At 41.0% G+C, this 22,001-nt stretch overlaps 2 protein-coding genes and 1 long non-coding RNA gene across 6 annotated transcripts in view; 1 reads left to right on the forward strand and 2 right to left on the reverse strand.

Annotated features, from left to right (window-relative positions):
• Window positions 1–948: 948 nt before the first annotated feature.
• On the reverse strand, window positions 949–14,329 carry wdr47a (WD repeat domain 47a). 4 transcript variants are annotated; one of them, XM_042428959.1, is made up of 17 exons: window positions 14,016–14,329; window positions 12,169–12,338; window positions 11,625–11,708; window positions 11,299–11,383; window positions 9,459–9,590; window positions 9,046–9,222; window positions 8,330–8,841; window positions 8,051–8,171; window positions 5,828–6,009; window positions 4,813–5,058; window positions 4,654–4,717; window positions 4,013–4,170; window positions 2,949–3,115; window positions 2,692–2,862; window positions 2,460–2,591; window positions 2,146–2,364; window positions 949–1,130 (listed from the first exon to the last, which is right to left on the reverse strand). In XM_042428959.1, exons 2-17 carry the CDS (start codon window positions 12,324–12,326, stop codon window positions 988–990), a joined length of 2,751 nt encoding a protein of 916 aa, XP_042284893.1. In that variant the 5' UTR covers window positions 12,327–12,338; window positions 14,016–14,329; the 3' UTR covers window positions 949–987. The 4 variants fall into 4 exon arrangements, with proteins under 4 accessions (XP_042284893.1, XP_042284896.1, XP_042284894.1 ...); XM_042428962.1 differs by having other exon boundaries at window positions 12,169–12,341; XM_042428960.1 differs by lacking the exon at window positions 14,016–14,329 and adding an exon at window positions 13,861–13,989.
• On the forward strand, window positions 12,348–21,786 carry LOC121908721. The gene is made up of 3 exons (XR_006099304.1): window positions 12,348–13,612; window positions 21,538–21,617; window positions 21,698–21,786. It is a non-coding gene; the product is annotated as an uncharacterized LOC121908721 (long non-coding RNA).
• Window positions 18,640–22,001, reverse strand: part of camsap2b (calmodulin regulated spectrin-associated protein family, member 2b) — a 33,146-nt gene continuing 29,784 nt past the window's right edge. The window contains exons 17-21 of the mRNA XM_042428953.1: window positions 21,683–21,897; window positions 21,495–21,594; window positions 19,373–19,488; window positions 19,159–19,277; window positions 18,640–19,061 (exon numbers count right to left, since the gene is read on the reverse strand). Of these exons, the coding sequence (XP_042284887.1) occupies window positions 18,762–19,061; window positions 19,159–19,277; window positions 19,373–19,488; window positions 21,495–21,594; window positions 21,683–21,897 (850 nt within the window). The 3' untranslated portion in view covers window positions 18,640–18,761. The remainder of the gene's footprint in view (window positions 19,062–19,158; window positions 19,278–19,372; window positions 19,489–21,494; window positions 21,595–21,682; window positions 21,898–22,001) is intronic.

Raw genomic sequence — 22,001 nt, forward strand, 5'->3', positions numbered from 1 at the left:
ATAATAACAATCTTCCATTGCAAGCAAGCCATTGCAAGACACTGTAACAGCTTCAGCGCAAAAACACTGATTTTTCAAATTGAAAACAAATGCACAAGCTAATTTACACATTTTGAGTCGTAGTGATGCAGTGGATACAGTAACATGAGACATCAGTACATCCCACTGGGGGGAAGCAACAGCTGACTGATCGACAGATAGTTTGTCTGCCACAGACTCAGCCTCCCGACAGGGAAAGCTCACTACTGACACACTGAAAAATTACATTTTACACCATAAATTCAACTTGTTTCCCCAAACAATAGCAGCATAACACCAGCTGTAAGAAAATGATATGCAAAAAAAAAGAAGGAATGTACGATTTAACAAAATTGTTCTTCTAAAATGACCATATTTACTTTTTTTTAACAACATTTTTTGTTATGGAAACTCAAGAAAGGCACCGTCATGAGCAAAGCACTCTGTCCTGTCTATCCTCGACAACTCTTCAGTAGAAGTACATGTGGCGACCATTAACTGTATATAAATATATATATTATATACAGTCAATGGTAGCAACTGACTGGTGTGTGCAGGAGGTGAGAGTTTAAGATGTCACCACGTGGATTTAAAGGATGAAGTGATGAGTGACAGTAAGGAATGATTCTGCCGTTTGACCCTCAAGATGACGACAATAAGTGTGATCCATGAAACGTGAGCGATCTAAAGAAAAAGGAGAACATGCAGCATGTGCTTCTGATGTGTTTGAATCCATTTGCTTTCCTACAGACAGGAGGGAAAGGCTCATTCACCTGTTTGTGTGGTTTTTGTTTTGTTTGTGACTTTTTTTGTCGAGTGTGTTAAAAGGGTGGGACAGTGTTGGTGATGTGGGAGGAGAAGTGTTTTTTTTTTTTGTTTTTTTTAGGGGAATGTGTGTGTGTGTGTGTGTGTGTGTGTGTGTGTGTGTGTGTGTGTGTGTGTGTGTGTGTGTGTGTGCGTGTGTGTTTGTTATGGGTTGTGTGTCCAGAGTGTGACAGTGCGGTCAGCAGAAGATGAGAGGAAGGACAGGTCTTGTGTGTGCCATCGACACTGTATCACCTTGTCGCCGTGCTCTCCCACCGTGGTCAGAGGCAACTGCTTGGTCAGGTCACCTGGACACACATACAGGAAACAGATTCAAAATCAAGACACACATCCCACATTAGATTAAAGACTAAGATATTTTTATGTGGGGGATGACTGAAGGTTCATATTGGTCACATCAGTCACAATAACTTGAGTTCTGTTAGAAATGCAAAAGTTGATATTTGTAATGTTTTAAATAGCAAATCTGGTGATATTTAATATTTGTCTTATTATCAACAAATCCCATGAAAAGACCAAAACCAACAATGAAATGATCCTACTAAGCACACCAAATCCGCAGCTGAAATTGGTCCCCCTCCAACCCCCCAAAACATCGAACTATATATATTTGTGTCACTTTCTTTTTCTTTTCTTTTTTTTTTTAATATTTGCAGCTTCAGTAGAAGTGAATGGGCTTTGAGCAGAGTACCACTGGGTAGGGAAGATGGAAGGTATTAAGAGACAGAATACAGTAATGTTTGATTTTGGTATTTTTGTTTTGTTGACAATAACAAAAATATGGAGTATCACCAGATTTATATTTAAATAATACAGTAGATCAGTAATCCCAGAAATACACAGTATGAGCCAGAGGGATGCTTGAAGTCAATTCTCTTCTGCTTATCTTTAAAAACTAAAATCTGGGGAAAACATACTTTTCTTCATCATAGATGCTGAAATAATGTGCACATGCAGCAGGTATTTCCATTAATAGCCACAATCTGCTTAGGTGAGAAAACCGTGCACATTGCAGCAAAACGTTTGTTTGATGCTTAATGTTTCTGCACATAAAGCACTTAGCTGCACCTCATGGTAAGCCAACGAATGCACAGAGTGTAAGGAGATGATCAAATGTGCCAACAGCTTTAAATCTACTGTACCTGCATACTGATTTACTATACAGCTGACATAATGAAATGCCATAAAGACATGCAAGCTGCATCATATGGATCATATGCATAACAAGTGTTGTCAGGTCCCCTAAAAGTATACACATGGAAACGTGAGCTTTTCATTTATCTGTCAGCAGGTTAGACGTACCCTGGAGGTTGGTGACCATGACCTTTGTGTCGTAGGAGCCGGTAAGCAGGTAGTGAGCTCCAGGAGAGAACCTGACAGACCGCACGTCGCTGGTGTGCGGCCGATACACCTGAACGATGCGTCCTCCTCTTATGTCATACAGCATGCAAGCGCTGTCTTCCTGCCCTGTTGCTAAGAGACGACCGCTAGGATCAACTGCTACCGAGGCAACAGGACTGCCTGTGGAGTAAAGAAGAGAGGTGTAGCTGTAAAAACCAGCTAAGACATTGCAAACACGGAGGTGAAACTCATGACACACACAGCACGAACCATACCTGAGCCGTGGAAAGCAGTTCCCACTACTCGCACGCAGCTGGGCACCCTGAGATCCCAGAAACGCACCGTCTTGTCTTGGGAGCCGGAGGCAATCATCCAGCCTCCCCACGTATAAAGAGAAAGAATGTGACCTGGACACAAAACCCACAAATCAAACTTCCCACCACTCACAGCAGAGGACAACTCTCTACGTTTGACTCTAGCCTTCAGGATGAGAAGCTGTTAATGTACCTGTGTGTCCACTGAGGGCGTGCAGGCCCTGTCCTCGCTGACAGTCGGTGGTGTAGATGTTACAGTCTCCTGCTCCAGCGCTGATCAAGATGGCTCCTCCGCTTTCTGGACCCTCCATGAAGGCCAGGTCTCTGATAGTGCCGTCGTGCATGCTGAACTCCAGGTCTGGGCCTAGAACCAGAATAAGATACCTTCTTAATGAGTGCTGACACCATCAAAGAAGACTATCATAGCGCATTCATGCAGAGTACGCTCACCCGTGGCGTTGCACGTCTCTGCACTGAAAGGCAGGACTTTAACATATTTGTCATTGGAGCCTGTAGCCAGCAGCTGCCCGCAGTGGCTCCAGGCCACACAGTAGATGGAACCTTTGTGGTGTTTGTTCCTCTTGAAGCGCACAACTGGCTGCTTCGTTTGACTTGACCTGCCGAGGACAGACAGAACGGAGACGAGGAAAAATAAATTAGTGAAGGGAAGAAACAAGCAGTAGCAGAGACTGTGGCAAATAAAAACAAATTAGCTGGGATTGTAAAAGCAGCTGGGACAATATTAGGTCACCAGCAAAGGTCATTAGCTGCTTTGTATAATACTGCTGCATACAGGAAAGCTCTGTCTATTGTTAATAGCCCTGAACATCCCCACTATTCTGAATTTGAGTTAATGCCTTCTGGACATTATAGGACAACAAAAAATATACAAGGGATCCTTTGTACCAAATGAAATCAATATAATGAACAAACAGCACTACAATATCACCATGTTGGGGGATCTCCTTGAACTGTACTGTGTATAACTGTTGCACAGACAGTATATTGATGTACTGCTGATGTCTGACCTTGTGTGTCTCTACATTGTTTTTTATTGTGTTGTTAATGGTGATACAAAGACAAATGTCCTGCTATAGCGGGATAATAAAGTTATATTCTATTGTGCCTGCTTTTACTGTATGTTGTAAATTTATTTAAATTTATTTTAATCTACAAAAATGTCAAAGCTACTGCACACTACCTTAACACAAGAAGGTGCTCCAGCAGAACATTTGTTAAGATAAAAAAAAAGGTCAAAATGTTTTCAGTTTTAGATTCTTTGCAAACACACAGTTTATTGTGTAAATTTTCAGTCACCAGATCTTCACCAGAGCCCTACAGCAATGGAGCTTGTGAAGTGCAATTTGGCATCAACACAAAAAAGGTAAAAAAAAAAAAAAGCACACTTCTTTCTCCTTAAGATCAAGGATTCCTACTCTCTTTCTATCCTACTGTTGATAAGAAAAACAAAAAAGTTCAACATCATTTTTTCAGGCTGACTGCTCACATGTTACCTTGTGTCTAGTGTTTCTGGATAAGCACAGACACGTAGCGTTTTGGAGTTGGACCCCACAGCGTAGAGCGCTCCAGACGGGTGGAAAGCAACAGCCCGAACAGCCTGAGTATCTTCTAGAGAATGCACCGGTACAAACAGGCTTTTTGGTTTGTCATCCTATTAAAAAAAATACACAGAGTACATGCAATTAGCGGTATAATCTAGTCTGATCTTCTCTACCCTATGACATCCATACTGTCATGATGCCAACGAGACATCACTGCTGCTCAGATGAAATGTTATAATCTGCTAAGTGAAATGAGCATTACTTTTGATCGTCTTATATTATGACAGAAGAGGAATGTGCTCAACTTTAAAATCAAGATATATGACGTTCAGAGAGTCCTGGATAACACTTGTTTCTGCTAAATACCAGAGGGTAACTGTGACAGTAATAACAGGTAAAATGTGAGACAATGAGTGACAACCTGAGACGAACTAGCCTTGAAAAACAGTGGATAAACAAAAATAAATTGAGGATTATTACTCAGCGCAGTGAAACACTGACAAGTATAAATTATTTACGGCAGTTCTGACAGATTTGTTCAAAGGTTATTTTTGCTGTGGCTGCTGTGTTGATGCGTTTGTGTGCATCCCTACCTCTTTACTCCGGGTTAAGGAGCCTGGAGAGTCACCTTGTTGACTTGCTTTTTGTTTCTGCTCACTGTCAAAAAAACCCAAAAAAAACACGAAACACAATCATCATCTAATTCAGCCCTGCAACCAACCCCGGTATGAAAACAAAGATGTCACCCCTACCTCTGGGAGACGACAGGGGACTCATCTGGGGGTGGGACTACGCGGCCTCCTATGGTGCGCTGTGGGGTGCTGCTGAGCACCCCTCCCCCTTGGGTCCTGTTCTGCTCCGTGGTCACAGATGGAGGGTTGTTATTGTCCTCAGACGGGGCTGTGTTCCCGTTGCCATTGCACTGCTGGGCCAGAGATTTCACCTCCTCTCCTAAATTCTCCATCCCCACGTTTAGCTCCTCCAGCTTCTGGATGGACCTGAGGAGCACCAGCACACATTCATTAAATCCATCTCCATAAATGCTCCCCCCCTCCTCTTTATATTTCTTACTCTTGTTATCTTTTGTTGTATTTTTGACATAAGAAAAAGGAGGAAAGCTACCTCACATTTAACTTTTGCCTCCAGACTGTAGTAGACAGGCTAGTTAAATCTAGTTAAAAATATAAAGGGCAGAGGACAAAAGAAAACTGAAGTAATGATATCATTATGCACATCTAGCCTTGTGAATAATGCAGAGGATACAGAGACAGGGAGAGGGGGGACTGAAAGGAACTCTCAAGGGGGGAAATCAAAGGGCCTTTGTCCTGATGATAGAGCAAAAAAATAAACTAATTCCCTATGTTATTTTTGTCATGGAGTCAGATCTAAATGTACTCTTGTAGTAGGCTAAGAGCATGCTTAAGTTGCAACGGTAGATGTTTGAGACAGGTGCTATTTCTGTAGGAAACAATTGTCCACAGATGGTACAGTGTGGACTGGAGATGGGTTTTGGGGGAGGTGTGTGTTGTTGTGGGGGAGCCCCATGGGATTCATTATTATCAGGGCGTTAACATGTACAACTCCTCATGTCTGACAGCTGCTCCTCTATTGTATGAAGATATTTAAAAGCCCTGCAGTAATTAGCAAGCTTAATTCAGGAAAGCTAAACCAGAACTACCCCAACATAGCAGCCCACCAATGTGACTTGAGAGGTGTCTATAAATCACTGATGAAGATCATTTTAACTTTCTCTTGTGGTGATTTTACCTGTTGAGGAACTTCTCTGTGAGGCTATGCTGCATGTCGCTGGGTGGAGGGTCCTGCTGCACCCCTCCCTCCAGCAACATCTGCTGGTACATCTGCCTCTGCTGCTGCTTCTGTTCCAGGTGCTGCTGCACACGAAGACGCTGGCGATAATACTCCTCATACTTCTCCGTAGAGTCCCGAAGCTGAGGATTGAACACAGAACCGTTCATGCATTATGAAAGAATACATAGATTACATTTTAACTTTGTATTGTACATAAATCTTCTTAGTCTTCCATGTATTTAACCTACTGTTGCATTAATTCTAAATAAGCAGGGTAGGTCATTTTGTATAGGTGAAAATATGAAGATTGGTCTGTACAAATGAGGCTAACAGCTGAACCAGGCCACAGCCAACTCCTATTAACACTATTCAAAGGCAGCATTGTGATCAGATGAACCCAGCTCCACCACATTCTTCTGTCAGTTCAGGTAATAGAGAAGGACAAAGGTTGAGACTGAGAGCCGAGGACAGGTCACTTCCCCTCTCTTCCCTTTGCTTCCTGTCCTGACAATCTGATGGGAACAGATCTATGTTTGGGGAGGGGAGAGAAACGGGCACTGTGCCAGCTCTGGAAAAGGATGGAGGCTAGAGAGGAAAACAAGAAAGAGAGGGTAGGAGTGTGACAGTAAGATCACAGAGGCCCCAAAGTCTGCTTCTGTTTCTGGCCTCTTTGTGTCTCCAGGGTGACGGGGAAGGCAGAGCGAAGCACGAACTTCACACTGTGCTGCACAACGGGCCGAGAATAGAAAAGCATGAGGCCGACAGAAACAGATACTGTGTTAACACTGTGTTTACAGGCAACACGAGGGCAGTAATGACTCATTCATTTTGGTGGTTGGGAGTCAATCCCCACTGACCTGAGATCATATCCCACCTGGGCTTGTTTTCCTCTGTTAGTGCGCTGCCCTGTCTCCTATGTTACTGTCTGGCTACTTAACACAACTACAGCTGCTTTATATCCCATCATATAATATATAATCACTATATTATGAAAGATGAACTTCAAATTGACAAATATTTTTTGACAAACTAGGTGTTACTAATTCAACATTTGTATCTATAAGCCACCAAAGCATTGTGTGTATCCTTGAGGTGTAACAAATGTGTTAAATGTATTGCCTTCTTCGTAAAACACTTGAAAAAACTATTTTTTGAATACTTTAAATTGAGTACATCGTCCAACATCCATGTTTTCTAGTTTGCTGTCGCTAGTTTGCTGCGCATTGCTACACTTCTCTCTACATTACCACCAAAAACTGTCAACTGTCACTGTTCATCAGCAGATAAACCTTGAAACCAGCTTTTATTTGTAGGCTACTGTTCTGTTTGCTCTCGTGTACACGCACAAGCTAATGCTCACACTGTTCCACTGATCCACATGTAGCAGTGTTGCGCCAAGAAAAACAGAAACGCAGACCAGCAAAGGCAGGGAAGAAGAACGCTGCAAGCATGTAATAATGGATGTAAACAATGCAGGTTTCAAACTTTTAAAGATCCCGTCCAGATGTTTTAAGATGTATATAAAACACTCTGCTTTGAATCATTATTTGTGTCTGATATGTTTTTTCCACAAAAAAAGTTCAATAATCTCATTAAAAACCATTAAAATTGCATCTATTCCTTCTCCCTCATCGAAAAATCCTGAATCTATAAACATGCAAATATTGTTCATCTGAAAGTCAAACTCTGCACATGCATTATTCTGCACAGTGAAGCTGGAATATCCGACTGAAGTAACAAGGAGAGAAACACATTTTTGTGGAGGCAAACTAATGATTGCAAATGCTTTATGGAGGAAGGAAATGCATATAACATGTTTGTTAGGCCTAAAGGATACACACAATGCATTTTGGTGGATAACGCTGAATGTAACCAGGTAAACTCCACAGGACCCCTTCAATAAAAAAGGAAAAACCAACCACCTAGCAGCCATGTCAGCCTTGACAGTGACTGGGCTGGAGTCACTGTCAAATATGTTGGAGGAAGATGACTCAGACACATCACTCTGAAAAGATTCATCAGAACTGGCCTATATTTAGACATTCACTGGAGGCAACACCCATCAAGGGAAGAAAACAATGCAAGGATGTGGGGAAAAAATACAGCAGCTGATAAGTGATGTGTGACATACAACAGGTCTAACAAGTTCAATATCAAAGGCCAGTAATGTTTCGGATTTACCTCGTTCCTGCTGTCAGCGGAGCTAGCTGAAGGTGCATCCTCCCCCGGAGCTGATGCAGGACGCACGTTTTGAGCTCCACCTGAACTCATCATCTTATCCACAGGTGTTTCTGTCCTTGAGCTTCACACAGAAAAACAGACAAAAAGCAAAAGAGGATTGCTGTGCTTCTGTGATCATAAGCGTAACTAAGACATCTGACAAGGTGCTGCGTAAAACCGATGTCTCGAAACTTTTTAAGATGAACAGAAATATGGTCAACTACTAATCTGAATCCTTACGTTTCAGGGGATTCCTCGAAGATGCTGTGGCAGTCGGAGCTCTCCATCATGAGACTCCTGCTCAGGCTCTGTGCCCCAGTTCCGGGGTAGTGGAAGTTGGCAAACGAGTGAGACATGGGAGAGACCCCTTTACCTGGCGCAGCCTCCCCGCCGCTTGCTCTCTTATCCTGGCCGGACAGCCCGTAGGACAACCCGTCCAACGCTGGATTCAAGGAGCGTGACATGTAGGTGTCGGCGGACTGTGGGCGGCGAAGAGGGGAGGAGGGGTATGGAGACAATTTGCTGATGAGTGGGGTGAGGAGGTCAGCGTAGCCAGTCTTTGCTGGCTTGACTAGACGGTCCACGTGGATATTGAGTTGCTTCTGTTCGAAGGCGCAGGAGAAGACGCTGTGGGAGAGGTTCTGCATCCAGGAGAGCAGGGACAAGTCCAGGTCGTCACAGCCGTTACCGCACAGCATGTCAACACCCAGGAGAACCTCGCTCTCTGTGATCTCCTCACCCGTCGCCTTGCTCTGCAAACGAACAAGAACGACTTAACTTATTTATTTTGATGCAATTTAACCACTAACCACTCTGTAATGTAGTTATTTAGCAGTTCAGAGGCACAAACTGCTTTTAGAGTTCAGGTTTGGACACACTTTCCCATTCAAGGGAATAGGAAAGTGTCCAAACTTTTGACTCAGACTGTATCTATGTTTGGATTTAATAGTTCAAACCTGGCAGAACTCCACACAGCACTCATAGAGGACTCCTTTAAGAGCCAGCTGGAAAAGTCGATCTCTGCTTGCTTTGAATCCAGCCTCACTCAGCTTCCTGTCTGCAGGAATGAACTCGGCCACCATGGTGCAGGCCTCCTCAAAACACTGCACCCTGGCTGTGCTTGGGTTCCAGTCCTGGAGGACACCAGCAGAGAAATCAGAACGAAACATACATGCCAAACACATGGAGACAAACATCTCAACAAAATATATTACTGTAATATCATTTAGTCTTATAAAATTATTATTTAAGATGCAGAAGATTGTATCAGAGAATAAAAAGATGCTTTGAGTCACAGCAGACTGTTAAAAAAAGTCAAATTGAGAAACTTTTGAGTATAAATGCCTCAATCTACATTCAAATTCCTTGCCTTAAACTCAGCGTGGTTTGTGAGGCGAGGCAGGGTGAGGAGCAGACACAGTTTGCTGTAGTCATCTTTAGAGGGACAGAACTCCTCCAGGGCATGAAGACACTTGACTGCTTCCTGCATGGTGAACTCCAACTGAAAAACACAGAAGATATTTTTGACTCTCACATGTGATTAAGGAGAATTTTCTCTCTGAATAGCTGACAGAAAAGCTCAGTGCCTTTTGAGAGAGTTTTATCTCTTTGGCAGCACATTGGAGGCACAGATGACTTTTAAATGTCAGTGAGGCTGAGAAAAAAAAACACACTGCTTCAAGGCTAACATGCACCAGAAATCAGAGACTAGTTTGGAGAAGAAGAAACACCTTACCTACAGATTCCTAAAAAATTGTCTCTCACCATCCTGGAATATCATTCTTAACACACAATCCAGGCCATATCACAACGACCAATACACACCCCTGGGCACAATATTGCCAATGAGCGCGCACACACACACACACACACACACACACACACACACACACACACACACACACACACACACACACACACACACACACACACACACACACAATGTCCACAGATGTCCAAAGAAGTCTAAACCTAATCTAGTTAATAGGACACGAAAGCTCTGGCACAGTGTCACAAGCTGCATTCAGTAACAGCTATGCCATGTGACAGTAGGCCCACAGCTAGCCTAATTTAAGAGCATGAACAGAGAGGGCAGAATGAGCTCCAAGTATGTCACAGCACGTGTGATTATATGAGAGACTGCGAGTTAGATTTATTGATTTGGCAGATTTTTTTTTTTTTTTAATTAACAATTAAGAATGTGATTTAGACCAGCCTCTTAATACTTCTTTTAAGAGTTTTAATAGCTTCTGCAAAGGGTTCATGAGCAGCAGACTTCATAATACATTTGTTTTGGTCACCCAAACCAATAAATTATATAGAAATGAAGCTTGAATGAACGCATTCTGTTTATGTTTATAAGTTAATGCAATTTTAGATGCATTTCCGCATTTGGGTGGCTATATTTACATGTATGTTTAATTCAGTAAAGAGTTTTTAGATTGGCACACATCATTACTCAGCTATAACCCAAACAATGTTCCATCTAAGATGCTACTTACTTATTTACTCCTATAAACCAGTTACTGATGCACTGTCATATCTTACTTTTTTTTGATTGTGCCATCAGTGCAAATCCAAACCTACATTGAAATATACTATAAGTGTCACATAACACTATCCATTGCTAACTGTTATAGTTACTTGTAGGGTAATATTGGGTTACAGGATCTACTTCTCAGTGAAACGGTAAGTTGGCGCTTGCTGGTGACTTCTGTGGATGTGACATCACAGCTAAACAGATATGTTAAATATTTATCACATAAAGCAGGGATACTCGATCAAGCCGTATCAAAGGCGCACATAAACAGTTTAATCCGGATAAGTCCTTGGCTGTAGTGTGGCAAACAGCCTCGTCATTACTTGCATGTAAATGTAACCACTGTTGAGCGCACGCGCACGCGCGCGCGCGCACACACACACACACACACACACACACACACACACACACACACACACACACACACACACACACACACACACAAACTGCCTGATCCCGTCTTTATTAACAGAAAAGATTGTAAACCTTGTTCAAGCTGCATGTATTAAAAACACATTTTGAGCCTTCGTGTTTACTATCATGTCAGTGGGAAGACAAAACAGTGCTGTTGGAAAGCCTTTTTAAAAGTTGTGTCGTCATCTGGGAAGCTTAGATAACATAAAAAATACTGACAGTTAGTGAAGTCACCAACTTTAGTGCTCTGACTTACGTGCTGCGGCTCGTCCTCTGCAGACATGGCGTTGTTCACACACAGAGCCTCCAGAAACTTCTGTTTTAAGATGATGTAACGAAACCTGGGAGCAACATGACAGTACCAAGAGTTGATATAAGAAATCCTGACACAAAAAGAAGCAGTTTAAGTGTCGAAGCTGTTTGTTTTGAAATTTATTCCCGTGTTAATATGAAGGCTATGTCAGCATCAACCTCTTGGGTCCCGTAACTGAAAGTCAAACAACGAATAAACTGAAAATATAAAACATACAGACATACGCTTGTACTTGAACACAATGAAAGTGATTCAGACTTTAAACACACCTTTTTCTGTCAAACTTATCCATGCACTCCAAAGGCTGAATGAACTGCAAGACCTCATCCCACTGACCATCAAGAACCAGTTGCCTAAAAAGAAAACAGTGCAGTGTTAATACACAGGTAGCATGTGGAATCATGTCTTATTATATAAATATAAGTATTATGTTATATTAATATAAAAAGTCCCACAAATGTGTAAACTTAGATTATTTTTCTGTTGAAACATATAAACACAACACAATATAAAAGATTAATAAATGTTTACCATAACAACATAAAACTGCCTATAATCTACACTTCACATCAGGAGGTGAAATATCAAAAAGTATTTAATACTCCGGCTGAGTAGAACTGCAGATCTCATATCTGATGCAGCGGTGCAGTGTTACAGCATCTCCAGTGCAGAGGACACTATCAGAAACACTAAACGTATAACGTTCAACAGCTGCCTGTTGTTTCTGCCTCACAGTAAGCAGATTTTGGAGCTGAAACCAGAGACGTCTACACTCCAGACTGTCTGCTGTGACTGTTGGTGTAGTTCACCTACCTGAGGAAGAGCATGTCGTCAGAGTAGAGCCCATTGATAACGCCACTCTCCTTTTCAAGAGCCAACATGCTGATGTGCAACTTCCTGGAGTTGAGAAAGTCCAGGATCACCTTGATGATCTCCACCTCCTTCACGTTTATGGTTTCCTCCGCTGTCATGGTGACGACGGGCTGCCGATGGGCAATGATGCATAACACACAAGAAACATGATGGACCAGAATTAGAAAATGTGATTTGCAAGTAGGGCCGGGTAATAATTCAATATCATCGTTGAAAGACTTTCAGCCAAATCATATCATGATGATTTCTGTCCAAATTCCTAGAAGATGTTATTAAAAAGTAACAAAATTTGTTTTTTTAATGTTTTGTATTACACAATAAAGACTTTGGTCTCATGTATGCCACATAAAAGTGTAGCACAGTTCTGTTTGATTATTCTATATGTATAATTGTGCATGCATTTGCCTTATCTATCAGGAAATATCCCCGTTGTTAATGTGATAATGACTTCAGATGTATTGCCCAGCTCTAGAGGCAATTTGCCCTTGAAGAAAGCATCTAACATGCAGATGTATAAGTATAGCTGTTCAGTGCCAATAACAATGAGAAATGAGGCATTGCTAAAAAGCAGTTGTGCCAAAATACAGATTCCTTCATCCTAGCCTGGAGGTTGATCAAATGTCAAGTTACATGCATGAAGCTCAAACCTGCTACATAGAAAAAATGCCATGTCATCAATCTCAAAGCATTTCTTCTCCTACTCTGCAGAATTGACGTTTTAAAGATCAAAGGTGTATAATCAGAAAGCACAGCAGTCTGTTGTGATTTGCAACAACCTCTTGTTTGCATATTCACCTTATCATACAACTACCTTATCTACTCATGCAAATTTTCTGTTATCTGTATGGATTGAACAAGCACATTAAAAAAAAAACCCTTCTCAGGAAGTATTCCAATGCTTTTCTACATGTGGGTTAACCACCATTATTTTTATTATGATTTTAAGTCCAACTTTTTTCTTATCAGATGATCAGGGGCATGTTGGTCCTTGTCATCACATCAAGCTTTAGACTCTTATGTATTTATTATGACTCAATTTCACAACACAGACCAAAAACACCTTGTTTCTTTCTTTTTTTATTTTTTACTTATTTTTTAATTGAGTCAGCATTGGAGAGTGCCCCTTTGAGGGTTTTTTTTGCACCTCTCCATCACATTTTTTTATTGTTTCCGTGTACATCAACTTGTATCTTTTGCACATGTGTAAACAAATAAGGCGATTTCACAGATTAAGACAGCAGAGGCCAGGAGTCAAGTGAATAGCCGCTGTATTAGCTTAAAGGGATGCACACTGCTCCACATGTGGTGTTTACAGAAGAAACAGCTATTTCTATAATACTGAAGTCATGACAGTTAGAGGCCTTTAACGCATTCATCTATCAAGGTGAGTGAGCTTCAATACTTTACACCAACAGCTACAAAACTACCAGAAAAAGCAATATTGCCCAGCTTACACATAATGAAAGACGAGCACTGCAGTCCTGCTAAGCTAGCATGAGAGATGGTTAGCTAATAACACTGGCACTAAGCCACAAGTCAAACAGTATAAGAAGCTTAAGCTACTTGTTAGCTTCGCATAGCTGCTCAATTTAGCGACCAGATTACAGAAAAAAACAACAAATAGCTAGTTACCGTTAGAGCTCAAATAAAGCTGACTAATTTAACCGGCGGTGAGACGAGCTAGCCAGGCCGAGGGGAGATAGACATCATCCGCTAGTTAGCTGGGCGGGCGGGGTGCGCACTGACAGCTTTCCCACCAGCAACACAAATCTGCGATTAATACTCACCTGTTTCTAAAAATACATGGGATAAAAAAGAGGTTGTCTCCTGGGTGTTTCCGTGCTGTAACCAGACGCTGTCACGACGGTACCGCTCAGTATTGTTGTCGGTGGTGTTTGTTTCTTGCCTGGCTGTCCCTCCTCCCTGTCTGACTGACTGTGTCCCCTCCTTGCTGGATCTTTCTCTGCCGCTCCGCTGCGGGTCTGCTGCTGCCCAGCCCTGCCTGCTGCCTGCTGCCTGTACTGTAGGAGCACCGCCTCCATCCATCCTCCACATACACAAACTTCACATCAGCAGCAGCATCAATACACACAATAGTATAGAAGTCAAGGGCTGCTGTTGTGAAGGGACATATACAGTGGCCCTGAGGTGCAAAACGCAACAACATAGGCCAAGACACAAAAACAAAACCATACATACAATATCAGAAAACACACCTACAAAACATAAAACACAATAAGATTTCACAAAACAACAGGACAAAAACAAAACCAAATACCCCAAAACATTTTAGAAAATAAAATAACAAAACACAACAAAATTGGCCCAGTAGTATCCTACTATACATCCATGACCAGTCAATACATCAGCTTACTTCCATATAGCTATTATCACTGACCAGTCTGGTCAGGTCATGTCTGAATTGACTCCTGGCTGATCACAAACAGGAATATCGTCCCTACTTTGTGTGTTTTTGGGTTTTGTTGTGTTTTTTGAAATGTTGGGCTCTGTCTTCATGGCACTGCAATGACCAGCACAATCAGTCCTCCCAAAGTTTGGTATGTTCTTGAATCTCATTTTGCCCTTCTTTGGTATTTTAGTGCCCAGTGCAAAGCGCCCAGTTATGGCAGGCCGAAGGGGTCACAATTCATCTCAGTTACCCCTTTCAACTTTCCATACATGGTGCACAGCTGGGAGGAGAGACGCAAACAGATTGGAGGTTCATTTAAATGAGGCAGTTGTGTTATGATTTAAACAGGAATAGGCATCTCCGAACCACGACTGTTTCTGGTGCAACATCAGTAAGCTGACACTTTAGGGATTTATCAACAAGAGCAAACTAAATACTTGCAGCAAAAATACACAAAAATAACAAACTTTGCTGTAGATATGAATAAACAATTTTGATTAAACACTCTCCAACCAGTAGACGTGTTTAGATCAGCATACAAATTAAAGATTAATGTGATTACAGTGAAGCTTTGATGTCAGTAAAGCAGGCTGCATCATTTTATAAATTAATCTGTTGTCCATAGCTGCTTTATACTGTATGAAAAACTACTCCTTCAGATCATCTGCAGCATCTGAAGACAGCAAGACAGATATGATGATAAATCTGCAGCCTCTGATTTAAGGAGTTCTACAACAGACTGCAGTGTCATTACGCACAGTCATTCACTCTGTGTTTACCTTCATCAAATTATGTGCCAATAACACCAGGCTGCTACAGAATAACCCCAAACACCTCTATAAACATCAGACAGGTTGATTATAAGTTGCTGTTCTGCTTGTTTATGTAGATGTTGATGATGTTACCAGGGCTCATCATCATTGCCTCTTATAACAAAAGTGGTGTTTCATGGTTTCATTTCTAGTCTACACTTTCAAGGCACTGAGAAAATGAATAGCAATAAGAGAGGTGGCAATCTGGGTCTATTGCTTCTGAAATGTGTATTTTGGATACATAAATGTAACACACTATCGCCACATGGACTGAATGAAGAGCTGGACTTGTGGTGTTTGAATACAAGTTTAACTTTTATAATTTAGCTTTCATACAATTTGTTGGAAATTATACTAGAATTTGATTTCTTTGCTCTCTTGGCTGGTTTGATTTGTTTTGATTTAAAGGATAAGTTCACAATGTTGAAACCTGTATTAAAACAATAGTCAGGTGCCCAAAATGAACATTGACACGTTTTTTTTTTTTTTCCTGTAATCATTCCTCCTGTTCATACTGACCATTAGAGGATCCCTTCACAATGCACTTACAATGTAAGTGATGGGGGCCAAAATCCACAAGCCTCCTTCTGTACAAAAATGTATTTAAAAGTTTATTTGAAGCTAATATGAGGCTCCAGTCATCCAAATTATTCAAATCAAGTCAATATCTTTAAAGTATTTTTTTCTCATTTTGTTACAATCCTTCCAGCTGATCGGGAAAACACTTTCTGTCGAGACACAAGGGGGATTTTTTTTCCTGAAAAGACTGCAACTGTAGAAGATATCCACTTAATTTGACTAACTCAGACTGCTGAGGATTATCTTCAGATAAACTTTTAAATACATTTTCTCTCCAAATGAGGACAGTGGATTTTTTCCCTCATCACTTACATTGTAAGTGTATTTGAAGGAAATCTTCTATGGTCAGTATGTCTACAGCAAGCCAAACCTGTTTCAATGTTCATATGGACACCTGACAACTGTGTTAAGACCGACAGACTTAAACAATTGTGAACCTATCCTTTAACCACAAGATGGAGCTACAATGTGTACAGTGAAGACAGGTATCAATACAGGTGACACCTTGAAGTAGGTGTGAGCTGAAACGTTGGGCTTTGATTCAACATAATGCTGTTTGAATAGAGAAGTCTGTGTGCCGTCATCCTCCTTTAAACATAAATACATAACATTAAGATTTTTGACAAGGGTCCCTTAAATTAGTTTATTTAAGAATGGTGACCAATATACAATGGGGCATTTTACAGTAAAAAAAAACAAACTTAACAACATATCTTTGGCATTTCTGTCAGATAGGCCTAATCTGCAATAAACTTATATATGGGTCCAACTGATTTATAGCTCTAAGAAGAATTTGAAGATATTGTGGAGAAAAATGCTGATTTTCTGAGTAACTACAGATTTTATTTAATAGCCTAAAGTCTATAGCTTCAGTCTAAAGTTTCATCAGTCAAAAATACACTGCAACACAACAACATATAATAACTAGACTTCTGATAATTAATAACCATTACACTCAAATTAATCACGACAACAATGTGAAATGAGACACCGTGAATGCTGTTGATAGCTGGCATTTTAATAAAGCTCAAAGGAATAAAAAAAAAAAAAAAAAAAATACAACAAAAATCCATGAACAATTGAGCATATTTAGTAAAATGAAAGGAAAATGAGTTCAGAGTTGGAAAAAAAAAAATACTATGATTTTTTTCAGTATACTTACTGGATTTGATACTTTTCCGCAACAAAGCCTGAATGAGACTTCACACCTCTCCTCCGCAGCTACACGTTGCTTTCAACACACTTCCTTCAACTACTGCACTGCCTCAAAAGTACACACCTCCAACAGGTAAATGTCGTTACAAAAAATACTTCTATATGCCAAAATATATCTGTACAGTGTCAACACATACTCAAGGAACGCATAACAAAAGTGTAACAGTAATGTAAAAGTAAAGCAACAAGCATGACAGTCATGAAACATCTTTGATTAGACTCGACGGGGACAGTGGGAAGGGGACAAGGTCTTGAAGTGCTATAACAGGTGAAATCATTTATTTACAATTGTGGACTACTTTGAAGGTAATCAAGATCTACTAGTTAAGACAATATGCACATTAAAGTGACATTTTGAGTATTTGTTAGTTTAAACGGCAACAAGGTCAATGGTGATTATTTAAATTACTCTTAGATTGCACAGACTTGATGACACAGTGAGGGATTTCTGTCATTTCTACTACTGATGATAGTCTTATCAGTGACACTGTTGAGTGATCACACTTTTTGTGTTTGCAGCACAATAAAAGGCCCCAAACGACAACATACTGATACACACAGGTGATAAATTATAAAAGCTACTCAAAAGCTACTACAAGCTGATTTTTTTTGAATGGAACTGCCATTATATACAAACTAATTTAACTTATATACGTATTGTATATTATGTTTCTCTGAATAAAATCTAAGACGCTTTTTAAAATATCTTCAAAGCATTATTTAAATGAAATAAATTAGAGTTTATTGCAGGTGCTTTCCAGAATTGTTCGATGGTACTCCGTATGTCCAACAATCTCATCATTTCACACTTGTGGAAAGTAATTGCAATCACAAAAAAATGAGGTATTTTCCTCACTCTTCTTGGCACTTCACTATACACACACATACACAAATTTGAACTGTTTATAGGTTTTCAGTCACATGTAAAAACAAAAACAAAAAAAACATGCCTGTAAAGCAGCAAAACTCATCAGAAAATGCTGCCTCTACCTGATCCCTGATCAGACAGGCCACCCTTTGCACAACCTGGGCTTGAGGGGTTGTAATCTGATCCCAGACCTGTGTGTACACACAACCTCTCCTGTATCACAACAGACTTTTTCAACAGTCGCTGACAAAATGACACCAACACTCACAGCGCATCCATGTAACACAAAACAAGCATAAGGCCACACATGATCAACTTAACCAAACGGCCTCTTTCGGAGGCGTGACATTCAGTGCTTCAGTGGTTCAACTAGGTAAGGCATTGGTCCGCCTATTATTTTCTTCTCTTTTTTTGGCACACGAGAACATTGATACACATGCTGACAAGTACACACTTGTGCCCCATTTAAGTGTCACAGTCAGCTCTGTATTATGACAAAAACGTCTGTGAGGCCCACTTGTGTTCTACATTCCAGTTGTGATTTACAACAGTGCCCCTTTAAAAAAAAAAAAAAAAAGGAAAAAAATCCACCAATTCTTCTGTATTTGTTCCAGAGAAGCATGTTCAAATGGTGCCCAGCCATCTGCCACTACTTAGTGTGCAGTTTTTTGGGCGTCCCCTGCTTCTTGGTCTGCCACAGATGGCTGGCGATGGTGATGGCGTCCACACTGGCGGACATGGTTTTGGCTGGGATCTGGCTGAACTGCTTCCTGTCTGAGTTGTATTTGTACAGGCCCTCAATCATCTTAGCCGTGATGCTCTTTGGCCCGATGCCGGCCAGTCTGGTGATCTCCTCCGTCTCAGGACAGTAGGTGTACACCGACCTGAACTGGCAACCAGCGTCACGGAACAACACCAAGAAGTTGTTGGCTTCAGATTTCTCCATTTCCTGCGGAGAATAATGGGAGAAAAAAGTAATTGTTGAGTGCAGACTGTTAACTAAATGCAGGAAGACATGTTCGCAAACACATAAGTGCAAAACATACATCAAGTATCTTGTTTTTCTGCCCTTCGTTGACCTTGCCAGCCAAGCAGCAGTGAGCCAGAGCGTTCTGGATGATGTGCTTGTTGGACTTGGCACTGGGCTCCTTGTATAGTTTGGGTCCTGGAGGAAGAAAGCACAGCACAGGCATCAGACTGTCAACTCATTGCAGTAGCTGCGCAAATGTCAACGAGCGGAGTCAACAGCATCTCTAATACCTGTGTACTCAGTGTTGGAGGGAGTGGAGGAGGTGGTAGAATCGTTTTCCCAGTCCTTCTCTCCGTTACGACTGCCAGCGGAAGGGCAAGAAGAAAAACCTTCTGCAGAGTCTGGCCTGGAGATGATTACATACAAACCAACAAATGACACACACAAAATATACCAACAAACACATAAAGGTAGACAGACACAAGCACAAACAAGGTATGGAAGCATACAAAGACAGATTGTACGTACAAACATGCACACACACACACACACAAATATTAAACACACAGAGAGATGTGGAAAATCAAGGTCAGACGCTGTGACACAATTCTCCAAACCCTGCCTGCTGTCTTGCATTACATCATACAGTACATACTCCTACGAAGCTGTGCAGTGGGGGGACAGAAAGGCATGTTCAGCCAAGCAAAGCAAAGTATTAGTGCTGTCTTTGTGGCTACTGTTAGAGACAAGCCGAGGTACTTGTAGAGGAAACAGCAAACACAGTGGTAAAGCGCAGAGCAGCCAGCATAGAGGAGAGAGCAAACAGCCTGAGAGCAATACTGCAAAAGACAGAAAGAGGATAAAGAGCAGGAGAACTGAGGCAGAAACAGCTCAGCAACGCAGGTCCAATGAACTTGAAGGCAGAAGCAAGAGCTACAATGAAATTACTTTACTGTTTACACATCTGTCTACTTCTATGTGTTTTGTCTGTGTTGAAAGACATCTAGACTTTAATGAAAGTTTAGTTTAGTTTAAGAGTGTATCTACATGTTTAAGAGTGTATCTACATGGAGCCACATCTACTTTAATACACCGATTGAGACTTTCGGTTAAAACACTTCTTTTTCGGAGGCATTACTAACCTTCCCTTTCTCTCTTTGGGAGAGCTTAGAAAGAACGGGACATGGGAAGAAGCTACTTTATTGCCTCTGAGGGAAGCATGCAAAATAGAGGAAAAGGAGAGGGATAAAAGAGAATCAAGACGTCGAGTGTAAGACGTCATAAAACAACAAACTTATCATCAAACATTCACTTGATTCAAAATCACAGTACAGTTTTTGATATCTGGTTGTGGCATTGTTATGGATCCCACTTTTCTTGGCAAGTCCCACCCTATTCTGCCTCTGATTGGCTAGTACTCTTTGCCTTTGTTGGTTGGGTTTGTTGGCTAGGTTTACACATGAGGAGTGAGATTGGTTAGGGTAAGAATATCACTATAAGCCAATCAGAGGCAGAGAAGGCTGTGTCTTGCCAAGAAAAGCAGTGGGATCCATAATAACGCCTAGTTGGGACATAAGGGAAATATGGGAGGGAAGTTGTGATATTTTAAAAGGTGAACTGAGAGAGTGAACAACACAACAGCGAGAATAATAACAAAATGCTTTATAGCACAAACTGATTACAGAATTTGAAAAGGTTGCAATGAACATAAAGAAAGAAAATATTGGTTGTAGTTAAGCAGATTTTATAAACATACATAACTCACTGAGAGATTGTGAGACTTATATTTAAAAGAGTAAATATGATTGTGGACAGCTTGAGGAAAAGGTGTATGAAAATGAGATGCTAGTGAAGAGTGAAGTCATCTGACAACTTTGGATCAAAATTGTGCTAAAACACCCCTACTACTACTTACTACTAAGTTTTGGTAAGAGGCAAAAAATAACTGAGTTTAGTTTACAGCTTTTGTTTTTCATATATATACCTGACAAAAGAAGATGAAGGTTAAAGTAAGTGGAACTTATCAGCCACAAGAGGTCCAAGAGTAGAAAGTAAAACACTTGGAGGATGTAAAATGTGACCTTTCATCAACTCCAAATATGCTGTAACTTCATGAGATCATTGTACTTCCTATGAAATAGGGAAGCACATTAAACAAACTGCTTTAACTATACTATAAATACACCTAATTTTAAAAGTAAAGTAAGTAATTTATCCATGGGGTCATAAAAGTTATGCACCAACAATTTCAACATTTCTACAGTATGTGATCCACTTGATTCAAAGGTGTATTTCACAAATATGATCTTGTGTACGAAGCCTGCCGGTAGAACAGTTGCTTTTGCTTTGTAAATCTAGGCAAGGTGAGAAAGATGTCTAAAATTCAGGCTGTAGCCAGAGAGAGGGCCTTACCTGTTGTTCTTCTTGTTATCTGGCTTGTTGCTGTCATTGTCAGCCAGATTGAGAGAGGCCAAAGAAACACTCGATACGGAGAAGCCTCGAGGACGCACTCCTGCACCATAACAACACACGCAGGTAGGCATGAGTTAGTGACTACAGTCATACAGTGATGTGTGTCTGTCTGTTTGTGCGTCGCCCACCTGTTGCTCTCACAGGGGGAGTCGACGACTCCATGACGTCCCTGTGGATGGACTTGGGCCGTGGCTTCTTCTTGAGACTTCCAGATCGGGGTTTGATGACTTCATCCATGTCCTCCATCAGCTTGAGCTGCTTCCTCCTCATATACTCATGCTTGATGTATTCCCTCCTTGCTTTCTCGTCGTCCTTCTTCTGCTGCTCCTCCTCTGCTTTCAACCTGGAGGACAAGACAAAGATTAGTTGCAGTAAAGCAACAATAACCACCAGGATTTTACTGCTAAAATTCTTCTTTCACTGACTTGTAAAAGAACAATGCTTCAT

The sequence above is a fragment of the Thunnus maccoyii genome, chromosome 12 (genome assembly GCF_910596095.1).
Source record: "Thunnus maccoyii chromosome 12, fThuMac1.1, whole genome shotgun sequence".
Classification (NCBI taxonomy): Eukaryota; Metazoa; Chordata; class Actinopteri; order Scombriformes; family Scombridae; genus Thunnus; species Thunnus maccoyii.

What these genes read in the sequence shown, in the direction of transcription:
- wdr47a (XM_042428959.1), bottom strand. Translation starts at nt 12,326, where the DNA reads ATGACAGCGGAGGAAACCATAAACGTGAAGGAGGTGGAGATCATCAAG. An exon ending in TCCCCTGTCGTCTCCCAGAG is followed by an intron (nt 4,718 to 4,812) that starts GTAGGGGTGACA and finishes TTTTTTTGACAG; the next exon opens with TGAGCAGAAACAAAAAGCAA. An exon ending in AGAGACGTGCAACGCCACGG is followed by an intron (nt 2,863 to 2,948) that starts GTGAGCGTACTC and finishes TTCTGGTTCTAG; the next exon opens with GCCCAGACCTGGAGTTCAGC.